The sequence below is a fragment of the Sander lucioperca genome, chromosome 8 (assembly GCF_008315115.2).
Source record: "Sander lucioperca isolate FBNREF2018 chromosome 8, SLUC_FBN_1.2, whole genome shotgun sequence".
NCBI classification, from domain to species: domain Eukaryota; kingdom Metazoa; phylum Chordata; class Actinopteri; order Perciformes; family Percidae; genus Sander; species Sander lucioperca.
In genome coordinates, this window is record NC_050180.1 from 5,538,753 (window position 1) to 5,556,644 (window position 17,892).

General features: G+C 42.5%; 1 protein-coding gene across 1 annotated transcript; it reads left to right on the plus strand.

Moving 5' to 3' along the window:
* The first annotated feature begins 7,104 nt into the window (after positions 1 to 7,104).
* fkbp7 (FKBP prolyl isomerase 7) lies at positions 7,105 to 15,184 on the plus strand. The gene is made up of 4 exons (XM_031304638.2): positions 7,105 to 7,387; positions 7,815 to 7,966; positions 12,303 to 12,430; positions 14,122 to 15,184. Exons 1-4 carry the CDS (start codon positions 7,158 to 7,160, stop codon positions 14,281 to 14,283), a joined length of 672 nt encoding a protein of 223 aa, XP_031160498.1. The 5' UTR covers positions 7,105 to 7,157; the 3' UTR covers positions 14,284 to 15,184.
* Positions 15,185 to 17,892: the final 2,708 nt, after the last annotated feature.

A 17,892-nucleotide genomic window follows, 5' to 3' on the forward strand; every position in this document is an offset into this window, starting at 1 on the left:
TCCATCCATCTTCGTCCGCTTATCCGGTAACGGGTCGCGGGGGTAGCAGCTCCAGCAGGGGACCCCAAACTTCCCTTTCCCGAGCCACATTAACCAACTCCGACTGGGGGATCCCGAGGCGTTCCCAGGCCAGGTTGGAGATATAATCCCTCCACCTAGTCCTGGGTCTTCCCCGAGGCCTCCTCCCAGCTGGACGTGCCTGGAACACCTCCCTAGGGAGGCGCCCAGGGGGCATCCTTACCAGATGCCCGAACCACCTCAACTGGCTCCTTTCGACGCGAAGGAGCAGCGGCTCTACTCCGAGCTCCTCACGGATGACTGAGCTTCTCACCCTATCTCTAAGGGAGACGCCAGCCACCCTCCTGAGGAAACCCATTTCGGCCGCTTGTACCCTGGATCTCGTTCTTTCGGTCATGACCCAGCTTTCATGACCATAGGTGAGGGTAGGAACGAAAACTGACCGGTAGATCGAGAGCTTTGCCTTCTGGCTCAGCTCTCTTTTCGTCACAACGGTGCGATAAATTGAATGTAATACCGCACCCGCTGCGCCGATTCTCCGACCAATCTCCTGCTCCATTGTCCCCTCACTCGCAAACAAGACCCCAAGGTACTTGAACTCCTTCACTTGGGGTAAGGACTCATTCCCTACCTGGAGAAAGCACTCCATCGGTTTCCTGCTGAGAACCATGGCCTCCGATTTAGAGGTGCTGATCCTCATCCCAGCCGCTTCACACTCGGCTGCGAACCGATCCAGTGAGTGCTGAAGGTCACAGGCCGATGATGCCATCAGGACCACATCATCCGCAAAAAGCAGCGATGAGATCCCCAGCTCACCGAACTGCAACCCCTCTCCACCCCGACTACGCCTTGATATCCTGTCCATAAATACTACAAACAGGATTGGTGACAAAGCGCAGCCCTGGCGGAGGCCAACCCTCACCTGAAACGAGTCCGACTTACTGCCGAGAACCCGGACACAGCTCTCGCTTTGGTCGTACAGAGATTGGATGGCCCTGAGAAGGGACCCCCTCACCCCATACTCCCGCAGCACCTCCCACAGTATCTCCCGGGGGACCCGGTCATACGCCTTCTCCAGATCCACAAAACACATGTAGACCGGTTGGGCATACTCCCAGGCTCCCTCCAGGATCCTTGCAAGAGTAAAGACCTGGTCCGTTGTTCCACGACCAGGACGGAATCCGCATTGTTCCTCTTCAACCTGAGGTTCGACTATCGACCGAACCCTCCTTTCCAGCACCTTGGAGTAGACTTTACCGGGGAGGCTGAGAAGTGTAATACCCCTGTAATTGGCACACACCCTCTGGTCCCCCTTTTTGAAAAGGGGAACCACCACCCCGGTCTGCCACTCCTTAGGCACCGTCCCCGACTTCCACGCAATGTTGAAGAGGCGTGTCAACCAAGACAACCCCTCCACACCCAGAGCTTTAAGCATTTCTGGACGGATCTCATCAATCCCTGGGGCTTTGCCACTGTGGAGTTGTTTAACTACCTCAGCAACTTCCACCAGGGAAATTGACGACAATCCCCCATCATCCTCCAGCTCTGCCTCTACCATAGAGGGCGTATTAGTCGGATTTAGGAGTTCCTCAAAGTGCTCCTTCCACCGCCCTATTACCTCCTCAGTTGAGGTCAACAGCGTTCCATCCTTACTGTACACAGCTTGGATGTTTCCCCGCTTCCCCCTCCTGAGGTGGCGAACGGTTTTCCAGAAGCACCTTGGTGCCGACCGAAAGTCCTTCTCCATGTCTTCTCCGAACTTCTCCCACACCCGCTGCTTTGCCTCTTTCACGGCAGAGGCTGCAGCCCTTCGGGCCCTTCGGGCCCTTCGGTACCTTGCAACTGCCTCCGGAGTCCCCTGGGATAACATATCCCAGAAAGACTCCTTCTTCAGTCGGACGGCTTCCCTGACCACCGGTGTCCACCACGGTGTTCGTGGGTTGCCGCCCCTTGAGGCACCTAAGACCCTAAGACCACAGCTCCCCGCCGCAGCTTCAGCAATGGAAACTTTGAACATTGTCCACTCGGGTTCAATGCCCCCAGCCTCCACAGGGATGCACGAAAAGCTCCGCCGGAGGTGTGAGTTGAAAGTCTGTCGGACAGGGGCCTCCTCCAGACGTTCCCAGTTCACCCGCACTACCCGTTTGGGTTTACCAGGTCTGTCCAGAGTCTTCCCCCACCCTCTGACCCAACTCACCACCAGATGGTGATCAGTTGACAGCTCTGCCCCTCTCTTCACCCGAGTGTCCAAAACATACGGCCTCAGATCAGATGAAACGATTATAAAATCGATCATTGACCTTTGGCCTAGGGTGCTCTGGTACCAAGTACACTTATGAGCATCCCTATGTTCGAACATGGTGTTCGTTATAGACAATCCATGACTAGCACAGAAGTCCAACAACAAACAACCACTCTGGTTTAGATCAGGGAGGCCGTTCCTCCCAATCACGCCTCTCCATGTGTCTCCATCATTGCCCACGTGCGCGTTGAAGTCCCCCAGCAGAACTATGGAGTCCCCCACTGGAGCCCCATGCAGGACTCCATTCAAGGTCTCCAAGAAGGCCGAATACTCCGAGCTCTTGTTTGGTGCATACGCACAAACAATAGTCAGAGTTTTCCCCCCCACAACCCGCAGGCGTAGGGAGGCGACCCTCTCGTCCACCGGGGTAAACTCCAACGTAGCGGCGCTCAGCCGGGGGCTTGTGAGTATCCCCACACCCGCCCGGCGCCTCACACCCTGGGCAACTCCGGAGAAGAAAAGAGTCCAACCCCTATCCAGGAGTATGGTTCCAGAACCGAGACTGTGCGTAGAGGTAAGCCCCACCAGATCCAACTGGTAGCGCTCCACCTCCCGCACAAGTTCCGGTTCCTTCCCCCACTATATACTCTATAGTCCTCCCATTTATTTCAATGAGACTACTGCGTTGGCACGGCAAAGAAGTTGAACCAGGCTCAGCTTTTGTTACAACACAATGCACTGCACTGGCCAGTCACACCCATGTTTGTCCTCCTTTCAATATAGTACAAACATTTTGAAAATCTAAAAACCACTTTGACATGATTGTTAAGTACAAAATCACTAATGGGTATTTAAGTTAAACTTTAGATAATGAAACTGTGTAAAACAGAGTTGCAATTAATAAAGTATGTTCATTTGTATGAAAATGAATAGACATGAGGTTTATCAGCAGAATTGTCGAAAATCAGGAATTCTATGAGCTGGCTTTTCCCCATTATTCCACAGTAGATATGGACATGTTTGGCATCCCTAGAAACATGAGGAGCTGTAGTATGCGAGTCAGGTTTCAAATTCAACGGGAACCCATATTTGGCCGTTTGGGGGCAGCGCAAAGTCAGGAGGTTTAGCAACAGAATTGTCGAAAATCGAGAATTGTATGAACTGGCTTTTCTTTTTTTTCTCCATAATTCCACAGTAGATATGGACATGTTGGGCATCCCTAGAAATGTGAGTACCTGTAGTATGCAAATCAGGTTTCAAATTCAATGGGAACCCATATTTGGCTGTTTAGGGGCAGCGCAAAGTCAGAAGGTTTAGCAACAGAAATGTCAAAAATATAGATTTGTCTGAGCTGACATTTTTGGCTTTTCTCCATAATTCCACAGTACATATGGACATGTTGGGCATCGCTAGAAAGGTGAGGAGCTGTACTATGTGGATCAGATTTCAAATTCAACAGGAACCCATATTTTGCCGTTTGGGGTCAGCGCAAATTCAGGAGGTTTAGCAACAGAACTGTCAATAATTTGGATTTGTTTGAGCTGGCTTTTCTGGATTTTCTCCATAATTCCACAGTAGATATGGACATGTTGGGCATCACTAGAAAGGTGAGGAGCTGTAGTCTGCAGATCAGGTTTCAAAATCAACGGGAACCCATTTTGGCTGTTTAGGGGCAGTGCAAAGTCAGGAGGTTTATCAACAGAATTGTTGAAAATGTGGAATTTGAGAACAATTACACTGTTGAATACTGACTAAGTTACTCTCTGGAGTTGTTGCTACTAGGCTAAAGGGAGGTATGTCGACCATAATTGGTGAGACACAATCAGGGTTTCTGAAAGGAAGGTCAATTCAAAACAACATTAGACTTGTTTTAGATTTACTTGAGTACAGCGATATCATTCATGATAGGGGGTTAATTCTATTCTTAGATTTTTACAAAGTGTTTGATTCTGTTGAACATCCCTTTATCTCGAAAACTTTGCATCATTTTGGATTTGGGGAGAAATGTATGAATATAATTAGGATGCTATATAATGGAATCAATAGTTCTGTAGCTCTAGGGCATGGCACCAGTCCCCGATTTGAGATTATGAAGGGAATTCGTCAGGGTTGCAGCAGCTCTCCACTTTTATTTATAATGGTAGCAGAAATGTTGTCCATTTTGATTCAGAATAGTTAGTTGTAAGTGAGAGACAAATTATCATAAGTCAGTTGGCTGACACTACAAATTTGTTTCTAAAAAACGAAAATCAAATTCCCTTAGCCTTACAAATTATCGACCAGTTTTCTAAAGCTTCAGGCTTACAACTGAATTTAGATAAATGTGAAATTTTAACATTACATGATTATCCCTTGCAACCTCTGTATAACATAAAGGTCAAGTCAGAAGTTAAATATACGGGGATTGTTATTTCCAAGGATAAGACAATGTCAGACAAAATGAATGTATGGAACAATATAGACAAATGTAAATTAATCTTAAATAGGTGGCTGCAGAGAGATATCACAATTTAGAGTCTTATTATCCAAAATGGACAGCCTTCTCTTTACCCATCTCTACAAATATGATCAAAGCCATAAACAAGGTCAATTTTAATTTCATATGGAGAAACAAATGTCAGTACATAAGGAAAATTGACATGGTTAAAAACTATGAAGATGGAGGTGTGAATGCGATTGATTTTAATATAATGAATGGTGTCTTGAAATTGAAATGGTTAAAATCTTTTATTAATAATTTAATCATTATAATATATAAATATAATCATTTTGGTTTATTGTCCCCAATTTAATATTTTTCAAAAATGGGGGGTATAGACTTTCTTCCGCGATGTGATTTTGAATGCAATTCATTACCAGTCAAACTTTCTGCTTTCCATCAGCTATCTTCTCTATTGGAAGTTAATCTACAAACATAATTTTACACCTCATAATACTCCAGTGTGGAATAAAAGATACATACTGATGAGCAGAAAATCTGTGTACATGGGTGAATGGAAATCCAAGGGAATCTGGGCAATCGCTCATTTTATGGAATCTTGTTTCAGCACGAGGAGTTTTGTGAGAAATATCAACTTCAATGCAATGTTAAGTGTTACGATAGATGGTTGAAAGCTATACCAATGTCTCTGAAAGCAATGGTGAGAGAAGACATTAGGTACTCCAAAGTTTCTCCTGGTCTGAGGCACTCTGTATCGATTATAAATGTATCAAATAAAGTTATTAGAAATATTATATTAAAGGAATATTATCCTAATCCAGTAAGAAGAAAATATGTTGAAGGAATTTGGTGATGGAGAGGTTAAGAAAATAAGGAAAAGTTATATCTCATTTCCTCTTCTTCCGAAGGTTAAAGAGGTCAACTTTAAAATTTTAAATGAAATCTACCCAACAAACGCATTTTTAAGACTGAGATAACTGTGTTTTTTGTGAAAAGGAAATTGAGAATCTAGAACATGTATTTTTTCTGTGTGAGTTTCAGTGCAATCCTTCTGGAGAGATCTACAGGTTACAGACCAGGGAAATTGAGATACCACCTCTGACAGTGAATAATATAAAGTTTGGTGTTTTTGTTGAAGATAAGAAGGTAGATTTAGTTCTCAACAATTTGGTGTTTTTAGGAAAACATTTTATACATAAATGCAGATATGTTAAGACCAAACCCTCCCTGATCCATTGAAAGAGAGTTACATATTTTGTGTAAGTCATTGAAACGGGTTAAGGATAAAAAAAAAAAAAAAACATGATATCCTTATGAGTCACGTTGTAGCTGGTTAGCCTACCGGCATGGTCTAAAACTCTTTTTCTTTATATGGATTTTTCCCATAGACAGTGGATTTTTCCAGACGTCAATGGGAGAAATGAATGGGAAATTTACTTCCGGAGCTTAAGGTCTCTTGGAGGAGGGGCGGGACCAAGGGGCTAAGCTTCTCCTCGGTCCGCGAACCTCCTATGGCGCCATTTTGATGCTACAAAGCCATCACCTCCCGTTAGCATTCCATTGACTGCCATTCATTTTGGCGCCACTTTGACAGCAAATAACTTTACATCTGAAGAGTTTAAAGACTCTATTTGTCCGTTGTTTATTTCTAAAGAAACACGACAATGTATAAAAGGCTCCATTACCTTGTACCTCACGTTATGGCTCCGTAGCAGACGTTTTTATAAAAATAGACTAACGATTGTATCATAACCACGCGACTTACTGTCGCACAGTAGAGGAATTACCATATAGTACAGGAGAAGTGTGCAGGCAGTTTCGTCTCACATTAGCTGTTTAAGTGTAATTACTAATGTTAACTAGCATTTTAGTTAGCAATAATTAGCCTGTGTCTATGTTATCTCCTTACATATACCTACGCTCTCCGTCTCTGCTAGATTGGGAATGATTGAGATTTCTCTTGGCACAGCTACCAGAAGACTTACAACTTTCAGACACGTTGCTCACGTCACATCTACGTCGTCTCTCTCAGTTGGAGGCTGCGCAGTAACGCTCAGCCATCACCGGAAAAGTGCTTCTAACGGCCTTCACTGGTCTCCGTCCGGAGCAACGGGATCTGTTGGTCCATTCTTATATACTGTCTATGGGCGGGACGCGAGTTTTTTTTTTTTTTTTTGCAGGATGGTAGGGGAAGAGTCATGAATATTCATTAGGGAACTCATTCCTGATTGGCTAACCGTGACATTCTCTAACCATAACCAATCCCACTCCTCTTGCCTAAACATAACCAATCCCACCAGAGCAGGCAACGAGTACTAGCCATTCAGAGGGAGAGTAGGGCGGGTTCTTCCCCTACCATCCTGCAAAAAAAAAAATTTCGCGGGCGGGACTGTTGAGGTCATACAATTTCAGCTCTCCACGTCCTCCGGTGTGTCCAAACGTCAGAAGTTGCCACGAATGCACAGCAGCATGATGTGGAGGTTTGTGAGCTGCACACTGTGGCTCTTTGTCTCTTCACAGCTCAGTTTCTGGTGTGTTTGGGCGACAGCAGCTGAGCTGGACGGCGACGTCAGGATTGAAGTTTTGTTCAAGCCCGAGCAGTGCACTCCAAAGAGTAAAAGAGGAGATCTGATGAACGTCCATTACGATGGGTTCCTCGCCAAAGATGGTTCTCAGTTCTACTGCAGGTCGGTGGCTCGAGAAAAAACTTAGCTGCAGTTAATCGACGTCATCTTTGCAAATTGTGCAGGCTTTATTACTGTATTATTATGCTTTGTATTGTCTAAATGAAGATTGATCACTACAGAGGTTTCACATTGCACTCTACGGTCTCCTTTATGTGTGTTGTAAAATTGTATACCCTTTATTTCAATGTGACATAATTGACATAAACACACTAAATACTGGGAATCGTAGTTAATCCTGCTTTCAGATAGTTTCACATGGTTCAATGGAGTGTTTAGGGACAGCACGAAAATGAATTGGGTAGGAACCCCCTACTGTAATGGTACAGTCCCTGACCAAAATGAAGATATGTCCATATGTGCGCAGATGTGCTCTGCAAATTCTGTTGATGTGAATTCTGATTGACCTTTTTGTACTGTTTCTGTTAAGTCGATCAGACAAAGCTGGGCACCCTCAGTGGTTTGTGCTGGGCGTCGGACAAGTCATTAAGGGCCTTGATATTGGGATGGAAGATATGTGTCCTGGAGAGAAGCGAAAAATAACTGTTCCCCCTGGCCTGGCCTTTGGAGAAAAAGGCAAAGGTAAGTAATTGTAACAATGATTTTTTTTATCAGGAAAAGCTTTATATTGCCCACTGCGAAATCATAGATTTACACAATCTTACATTACTTTAAAGGGTTTTTAGTCCCTAGTATGGTTCAGACTCACTTAGGCCTGTCACGATAACACGACGATAAATTGCCCCAGGAAATTATTGCGATAAACGATAATATTGTCGTTCTGAGACCATTTTCATCTAATATAATGATAATGGCATAATAATGCAGGTACACCTTTTTCAAAGATCAATAGACTTTTATTTCTAAAGAATATTTAACACTGGAACTGGAAGACATTTTAAATATCCACAATAAATACCAAAACCAAACACAATAAATAAAATGGACTCTCAGTCTCTGTTAACAAAGAAATGCACTGGAATAAAAACCAAACGCAATCAAAAACAATAAATAAAATGGAAATGTTTCCGGCCGTGATAATTTCCATTTCAAAATTATCAAGCTCATTATTTTATTTATATTAGGGCTGTCAATCGATTAAAAAAATTAATCTAATTAATTACATACTCTGTAATGAATTAATCGAAATTAATCGCATACATAATTAACGGTGCCTGAACCGTTACTTTTTAAGAAAGTAAAAAAAGAAAAGAAAAAAAAGGGTACTAAACAACAGTTGGTGACATTAAAGAACAGCTTGTTTATTGCTAAGGCCATATGGTCAAAATTAAATGATTTAATAATAATGTATAACAATAACAATAACTTATTTCATTAGTAAATTGCTGTTGAACGACAAAAACAACCACCAGATGGGAAAAGGACATTTACAATAACTTAAAATGCACCACGAGTATGTAGTTTACCAGTTTCATTGAACGCACCATCTGTGTTGTTTTTCCGATGGCAGCTGCAGATTGTTACATACCGTGTTGAATCCTCTACAGTAAAACACAGTCAAACTTTACACCGTTTAGCGTTAGCTGTCAGCATTTTAACCGTTTTTAATCCAGTTACTAGCTAGCGGTAGGCTAATGTTAGCTGCTGTCGAGTATAGTGTTAACTAGCTAGCGGTAGGCTAACGTTAGCTGCTGTCGAGTATAGTGTTAACTAGCTAGCGGTAGGCTAATGTTAGCTGCTGTCGAGTATAGTGTTAACTAGCTAGCGGTAGGCTAACGTTAGCTGCTGTCGAGTATAGTGTTAACTAGCTAGCGGTAGGCTAACGTTAGCTGCTGTCGAGTATAGTGTTAACTAGCTAGTGGTAGGCTAACGTTAGCTGCTGTCGAGTATAGTGTTAACTAGCTAGCGGTAGGCTAACGTTAGCTGCTGTTGTGTATAGTGTTTGTTAACTAGCGTCACGTGCAGCGGTGTTTGTGTTTCCGGTATTGTCTGTTTCAGAGCATCAGAGAGAAGAGCAGACATATCAGTGGCACCAGATTTCGGTAGCCAGGGTTGGCAGGAAGAAGATTTTTACAAGTAAATGTTCCAATCTATGATACAGGCAGCACATTCTCGTCTCCCTCCTTCATTTTACAGTCCAATGGTGGCTAGAACGGCTCCAGGTCAAACGTCAATATGGAATGGATTAATCTGCGTTATTTTTTTTAACGCGTTATTTTTTCTCAGATTAGAGACGCGTTATTTTGACAGCCCTAATTTATATATAAATTTATTTTTATATATGATTAATTGATTTATTGCATATTGCGACAGGCCTAGACTCACTTCCCATAATGCAACTTGGTAGCATCATTTCATTCAACACATACACGTCTTCTAAACTACACAGCCCCCGTTTGTAACGTAAGGCTTTGTTATAAATTTGTAGTCTCCAACCCTGAGCTGACCTGAGCCAACCCTGATGACATCACTACGAAATCACCAGGGTTATTTACTCAGACTTGAGAAAGCTCCTCCAGAGCCACAGAGGACATTATACAACTGTTTCCACATGCTGAGTAGCATTATTATGAATCCCACGGCTTTCCTTGGCATAACCCGCCCTGTTTTGGGGTCATGATTCATCTCTTAGCTGATTGGCTTGGTTCCAGGCTTAAAACTCTTTATATAAGCATTTGATTAAAAGTGTCAATGGACATATTAAATGGGCAAAAATCACTTCTGAATCCAGAGCCGTTTAAAAAGTGGGCGCTCGCTGTTGAGCTCTATTAACCGAGTAAGCACGAGCATGGACCCCTGGCCAATCTTATTGCTTAAATTCTATGCAAAGCGTGTCTTGCCAAGGAAAGCAGTGGGATGAGTAAACTGATCATCATGTGTTAAAATCGGTTGAGTGCTTCTTTTATTATTTACCAAAAATGTAGATTACCACGCAATTTTTAAAAATGTTACAAACAATGTTCTTGTCCACATGTTCTCTGATCACTTGTTTCAAGCAAGTTTTATGTTTGCAAGTTGATGCCTTAGTGAAATGAATGTTTGTGAGTGGCGGAAGGGAACATAGGAAATGAAATGACAATGTGCAGGAGTAGTATTGATATGTTGTATGATTGAGTTTGTCACGGCATAACCACAACCCTGGGACAACTTGCTAATATCGTCTAGGATTTTCTAAGTTTGGCCACCTGTACATATGAAACTGCTACAGGATGGATACCCGAACCGAGCCCGTCGGGGCCCGTTGGGGCCCGTTGGGGCCCGAAGGTACCCGATGGGCCGGGCCGGGGTTTGGACAGATATTTAGAAATGATGTCCGGGTTCGGGTCGGGCTCGGTCACATCAGCGCGATAAGGCTGAACATTTTAAATAAATAAAAAGAAGCTTTTATAGGTGTGCGCCTGTGTTAACGTGCGCTTGTTAAACCGTGTGCGCTGATGCGCTCATCTGTTGACATTTCCGAATGCCTTCCTACAGTTGCTTAATAAAAGCTTTCCACACAAACAAACGTACATGTGTCATTAGTATGAGAAACAAATGAGATTTTAACTGTGTCGGGTCGGGCTTGGACATAAATATCTTAATAATAGTCGGGCTCGGGTTGGGTTCGGTTACTACTCTGTCGGACGCGGGCCGGGCTCGGACAGAAAAATGCGGCCTGATCCACACTCTAGAAACTACGCTGCCCCAGCAGCACTTTGTTCCGTCATTCGACTAGCTCACTGCGTTGTCCGGCTCAGGTTAGCGTCAGCGCTCTTTTGAAAGTTCATTTGTAGACATTTAAGAAGCAGACAATAATATTAACACAACCTGAATGGGGGAAGAAGATTCTCCTCCGCAACACTCAAACACTTGTCTTTCGTCCTGAACTCTGACTCCAGCTTCTTCTTCTTCTTCTTCTTCTTCCCTTTTTGTAAACTCCCCCAGTGTCTGCGACTAGGTAAGCCCCTCCTACCTCAGCCTGGCAACCAATAGGAAGATTGTGCTGTGACAAGTTAAAAACAATAAATCCTATTTATACAGGCTTTAAAACTGATTATTGTGTAGTATTGTTTCTGTGCTGGAAGAGCTACCTTCATGCTGTCTTGTCTTCTTTTACAGCACTTTAGTTGAAAGGGCATCACATCCCTCGCAGTGTTTGCTACTCATCCCCCCATGGCATGTACTGTAAGCATGCACAAAAGGTTTAAAGGTCTTTACTTCATCTCACTCTTTCTGCATGCATTGGAGCACTGTCCGAAAACTAACAGCTGATTATTAGCGTTTTATCTTTAACTACTGTTTCTTACTAACCTCTTCATGTTGGTGTTCATAAATGCACTTTGGTGTGATGTTCTGATGGTGGTGTTGCCCAGCCTGGGAGTCTGCATTTCATGTTTCATCACTTGATTTCACTATTTGGCTGTGGAGGAAATGGTTTTGCTGAGTGTACATGCTTTTGCTGTCTCTGCAACAGTTTGCATTGCAATTACGTGCATGTAAAGTTTAAACCTATCCTAGGCTGAGAGCTGCTGAGTGAAAACCCAGTGTTGTACAGCTGTAACGGAGGCTCCATGTTCTTGTTTTTCTCTCAGTAAAAAACTATCAACAACTTCAATTGCATGTTGCTCTCTTGAGTATATTTAGAATATTTTCTTTTCTTGCTGGATTAATGCCATGTCCTTATGGGCCTTTACGTTTTGTAGACGTTATCCATTCATTTACGTAGTTAGTAGCTGTTTTGTTCAGTTCATCACAAAGTCAGAACATGTAGCAGAACCACCAACCAGATAAACTCAGTAAAATGCAACTCCCCCTCCTTCCTGAAATGTCGTCACACCAACTTCACAACTCCACCCTGTACGGTAGTGCATGATAAAAAAAATGATCAGTAATTATGAGCTACGACTATAGCATTATAATTGCTTGTGGTGTTTTAAACTGGTCATGCGCTGCTGTTATTTCCCCCCTGATGAAATAGATCCAGTGCCACCCAATGCTACGGTGGTGTTTGAGGTGGAGGTCTACTCTGTGTCCAGGGGACCGCGCAGCATGGAGGCTTTCGGACAGATGGACCTTGATAGAGACAGAAGTCTCACAAAGGCTGAGGTAACTATCAGGCCCGTATATCAATTTGGGTTCACAATAAATTTTGGCCCTCCTAGTTGTGCGCCAAACCAAAAACACAGGAAAGTATTTTTTAAACTGCAATTACCTGACATTCAAAGCAGACATATGGCAGATTTGCTGACTCTGAGACTCAGAAATTCCCCCAGAAGCAGAGAGTTTTCATATTTAGGCTGTGAAACGGGTTGTTGTTAAAAAAAAAAAAAAAAAAGTATAATTGTTTTGCTTGATTTGCTAAATCCTATGGCTAAGGAACTCTTTTGATGACTTGTGTAGGGCTTCATGTCAACAAAAAGCGTACAAGAATGTCGGAAAAAGCAACAAATTTACAAAAAAGGTGACAAATGTCTGAGAAAGCCACAAAAACAAAACAACAATCGGAACAAAAACAAAAAAAAAAGAGGAAAAAAGCTACCAAAATGTTAAATAAAAAAGGTCACCTGCAATACCAAAAGCACGTCAATAAACTCTACATGTCTGGCCCTTGGTGTGATTCTCTTTTTCCAGTGTGGCCCTTAGTGAAAATGAGTTTGACACCCCTGATCTACAGGCTGGTAATTATCACAAAAGTAGCTCAGACAGAAAAGGTAATAATCATGGCTCGGAGGGGGGGCAAAAATGAGCTGCTAGCCCCTTTTTAAACACTGGTTACTCTTCCTGTGCAGTGTGTAAAGTCTTTCCATTCTGGATGATATCTGGTCACAGATGGTAATCTGATTTAACACATTAAATCAGGAATATGCATCATACAGGCACAAGTCAAGACATAATGAAGCTCTTAAAACAAGAGTTTGGTCTTTTAGTGGCATGCCGAGCTGGCTCAGCTCTCTTTTCGTCACAACGGTGCGATAAATTGAATGTAATACCGCACCCGCTGCGCCGATTCCCCGACCAATCTCCCGCTCCATTGTCCCCTCACTCGCGAACAAGACCCCAAGGTACTTGAACTCCTTCACTTGGGGTAAGGACTCATTCCCTACCTGGAGTAGGCACTCCATCGGTTTCCTGCTGAGAACCATGGCCTCCGATTTAGAGGTGCCGATCCTCATCCCAGCCGCTTCACACTCGAACCGATCCAGTGAGTGCTGAAGGTCACAGGCCGATGATGCCATCAGGACCACATCATCTGCAAAGAGCAGCGATGAGATCCCCAGCCCACCGAACTGGAAGCTCTCATTATCTCACATCATAAACATCCATTGATTGTACTAAAAAGTTGTCAGGCTATATATCACTTTACCTTTCATTTATATACTGCATTTGCTCGACGACTCTTTACAGCAGTGTCAAAACAAAATAAAGGGACTACAAACCACCAGGGAAACAAACCCATTTTAAAGAGATCAAAAATATTGGCTCGACCCCAGAATACCTGCATCCAAGAATTAAAGTTATTAACGTTATAATAAACAAATGTAAGGATTTGTTATCCCCTTGCCAGCAGGCTTATAGTCATAACGTTATCGGGATTGTTGATAGCTCTTTAAAGAAGAAGAAGTGAATGACCTGCTATTAATACCATTTATCTTGATTTAATACCAATGTGATATGTTGCCTGAAGAGACCAACAGGGGCCTATTATGTAATAGCAGTGTTGTAAAAGATATATAGAAAGAAATATGTCTGTTATGGATTCTGAAGTGTGAACAATGAAGTGTTCCTTTCATTTTCAGGTGAAAGAATACTTGAAACTGGAGTATGAAAAGGGCGGGAAGGCACGCGACGACCCTTTCTACGAGAAGATTATGGCTGATATATTCCGCAAGAGTGACCACGACAGAGACGGGCTGATCAGTGCCAAGGAGTATAATATTTATGAACACGATGAGCTCTAGTGTTGGAAGAAGTGGATCTCGGTAATTGTTTATGTAGTTTATGTACATTGATTAATTTGAGAGAAAACATAAATGGGGAAGGGAAAACTCCACCCTCAGATGTTCGTATATTGCCGATGTTCTTTTTGCTATAAATATGTTATGGCAGTGAATATTACAAGGTTTTGACCAGTTCTGCCCTAGCTGTTAAAAAAAGATTTGAACAGTTTCGGGCTGGATTTTTCCTTTTTAGAAGGAAGTAACTTCATTAAGGTATTTGGAGTCCCCAAGACATCTTTCCAAGCCAGCAAACTAGGCACTCAATTTGCATAGTTTAAAAGTATTAAACTATGCAAACTCGTCTCCAACACCTGTGAAAACCTTTGTGCAAATACCACTAAATGTAAGCATTTAAACTGTTTTTTTTTTCTGTCTTTAAGTTTTGTCTTTTGGTAAACATTGATTCAATTTGCGGCACAAAAAAAAGAAACCACAGGATTGCAATATGTTGTGGAATCCTTGTCTTTGAAACTGTAACCTGACTGCCCTGTCAAATGAGATTTGAGAGGAACCAGACACAAGAGAGAGAAAGACACAAGAGAGAGGAGCTTCAGTTGTCCCAACTTCCTGTGAGTTTTCTGCCCTCTAATCTGCAATATCCCACCAGTGTACATATTGAGAAGGTGACTGCAAAGACTTCTTTCCTTCCAGGAAAGGATGTCCAATTACAAGCAAGGTTAAAATAAATGACAGCACATGTGGATGTGATTGACAAGTTTGAATAACATTGATGATAAAATGCACGTTTTACAAGTTTTGTGTACATCTTTACGTGGTAAAAATCAGGATTTTCATTGTATCCAGTTGAACAATTGTATTTAGGAACAATCAATGAATAAACCATAGTGTATGTGGAAAACTACAGTATGTCATTAGTAATTCAGATTAATCTCAGTTGTGGAAACAATGGATTCATGTGATTTTTTTTTTTTGATTTTTTTTTTTACCAAGATAAGAAAAAGTTTAAAAGAGATGAATTTGCATTTCATGTCCAGCGTAGGTGGATGATCTACACTCACCTTGAAGATTATTAGGAACACCCTACTAATAGCGTGTTTGACCCCCTTTTTGCCTTCAGAACTGCCTTAATTCTTCGTGGCATTGATTCAACAAGGTGCTGGAAGCATTCTCTAGAAATGTTGGCCCATATTGAGAGGATAGCATCTTGCAGTTGATGGAGATTTGTGGGATGCACATCCAGGGCACGAAGCTCCCGTTCCACCACATCCCAAAGATGTTCTATTGGGTTGATATCTGGTGACTGTGGGGGCCATTTTAGTACGGTGAACTCATTGTCATGTTCAAGAAACCAATTTGAAATGATTTGAGCTTTGTGATATGGTGCATTATCCTGCTGGAAGTAGCCATCAAAGGATGGGTACATGGTGGTCATAAAGGGATGGACATGGTCAGAAACAATGCTCAGGTAGGCTGTGGCATTTAAACGATGCCCAATTGGTACTAAGAAGCCTAAAATGTGCCAAGAAAACATCCCCCACACCATTACACCACCACCGCCCAGTGGTAACGAGGCATGACGGATCCATGTTCTCATTCTGTTTACGCCAAATTCTGACTCTACCATCTGAATGTCTCAACAGAAACCGAGACTCATCAAACCAGGCAACATTTTTCCAGTCTTGAAAGGTCCAATTTTGGTGAGCTTGTGCCAATTGTGGCCTTATTTTCCTATTTTTAGTGGAGATGAGTGGTACCCAGTGGGGTCTTCTGCTGGTGTAGCCCATCCGCCTCAAGGTTGTTCGTGTTGCGGCTTCACAAATGCTTTGCTGCATACCTCGGTTGTAACGTGTGGTTATTTGAGTCAAAGTTGATCGTCTATCAGCTGGAATTAGTCGGCCAATTCTCCTCTGACCTCTAGCATCAACAAGGCGTTTTCGCCCCTCAGGACTGCAGCATACTGGATGTTTTTCCTTTTTCAGACCATTCTTTGTAAACCCTAGAAATGGTTGTGCATGAAAATCCCAGTAACTGAGCAGATTGGAAAATACTCAGACCAGCCCGTCTGACACCAACAACCATGCCTCGCTCAAGGTTGCTTAGATCACCTTTCTGTCCCATTCTGACATTCAGTTTGGAGTTCAGGAGATTGTCTAGACCTGGACAACACCCCTAAATGCATTGAAGCAGCTTCCAAGTGATTGGTTGATTAGATAATTGCATTAACGAAAAATTGAACAGGTGTTCCTAATAATCTTCAAGGTGAGTGTATGAGAGGACAGACGTGAGTTAGTGTGAAGTGTTCTTCTGAACCGGAAATGATCAGTTACTGAATAGTTGGCAAACTCTTGCACATTATGTTAGTGTTTTTTTTCTGTATGTTCTTGAATAAAAAACATTTTATTTTATCATCAGCAACTCCACTCTGTGTGTTGAGGTGCACATACATAAAGTAACCATTAGAGGGTGACGCTTAACCAATAACAAACAAGTCTGCACCTCAATGACACTTACATCTCCTGTACGGGGGTTAGACAGGATTTAATGGGGTACTGTATCATCAACAGCTGTATAACCTGTATATATAATAAGCTTTTATCTTAGCTTTCAGGTGGCAAACCCAGCTTTCAGTGTAACATACAATCAAATGGAAGTGCATGCATGTTCGGGAAAAAGGAGCCAACAAAGCTTAAGGTAAATCTTTTTATGCTGTACGTTTTAAAAGTTTTAACACTTCCATGCTGTTTATGGCCCTCAGATTGTTGCCTCAAGAGGCCTCAAGATAATAATAAACTTTATTTGTATAGCACCTTTCGTACACAGCACGCAGCTTAAAGTGCTTAATATTTAAAAGAGAATAAAAACGGGAAACATTTAAAAATAATACAGGGGTGGCTGAGAGAGCAAACCATTTAAAAGATATGCGGGCCAGATCAAAATGTGCGAGGGGCCGGATTTGGTCTGCGGGCCTTGAGTTGGACTCCTGTGACTAAGGAGTCGGGAAGGAACATAGGACAGGAAATCTGTGATGCAGGCCGGTCCTAAGCCTCTGAGAGCTTTGTAGACAAGGACTTTAAAATACATTCTAGAGGCTACAGGGAGCCAGAGCAGAGCAGCTTAGACTGGAGTGATGTGTTCTCTCTTCTTTGTTTTAGTCAGCAGTCTAACAGCAGAGTTCTGGATAAGTTTCAGCCTCTCGAGATGTTCAAATACTCTACTTGTTGTCCCACATAAATGTGATATGTATTTATTTATTTTTTTATAATTATTTTTATTATTTCCGTCAAAAAGTAATACATATATCAGCATACTGTGTAATTTCATACTCCAATCCGAGTACATCTCCTACTAGTAACAGTATTCCTCTACTCCACTTTTACACACAAACCCACCCGCACATACACACACACACACACACACACACACGGTTTCCAGCTCTCAGTCAACATACCTAGTCCTTATTTCTTAGCCATTTAATTTACAACGCTTCATATATGTCCTGCCACACTTTGTTGAATTGTTGCCTTTTGTTCCGGTCTTCAAACATTGATTTTTCTATACATAAAAAATATTTCATTAGTCCGTTCCATTGCTGTAGCGATGGGGCCTCTG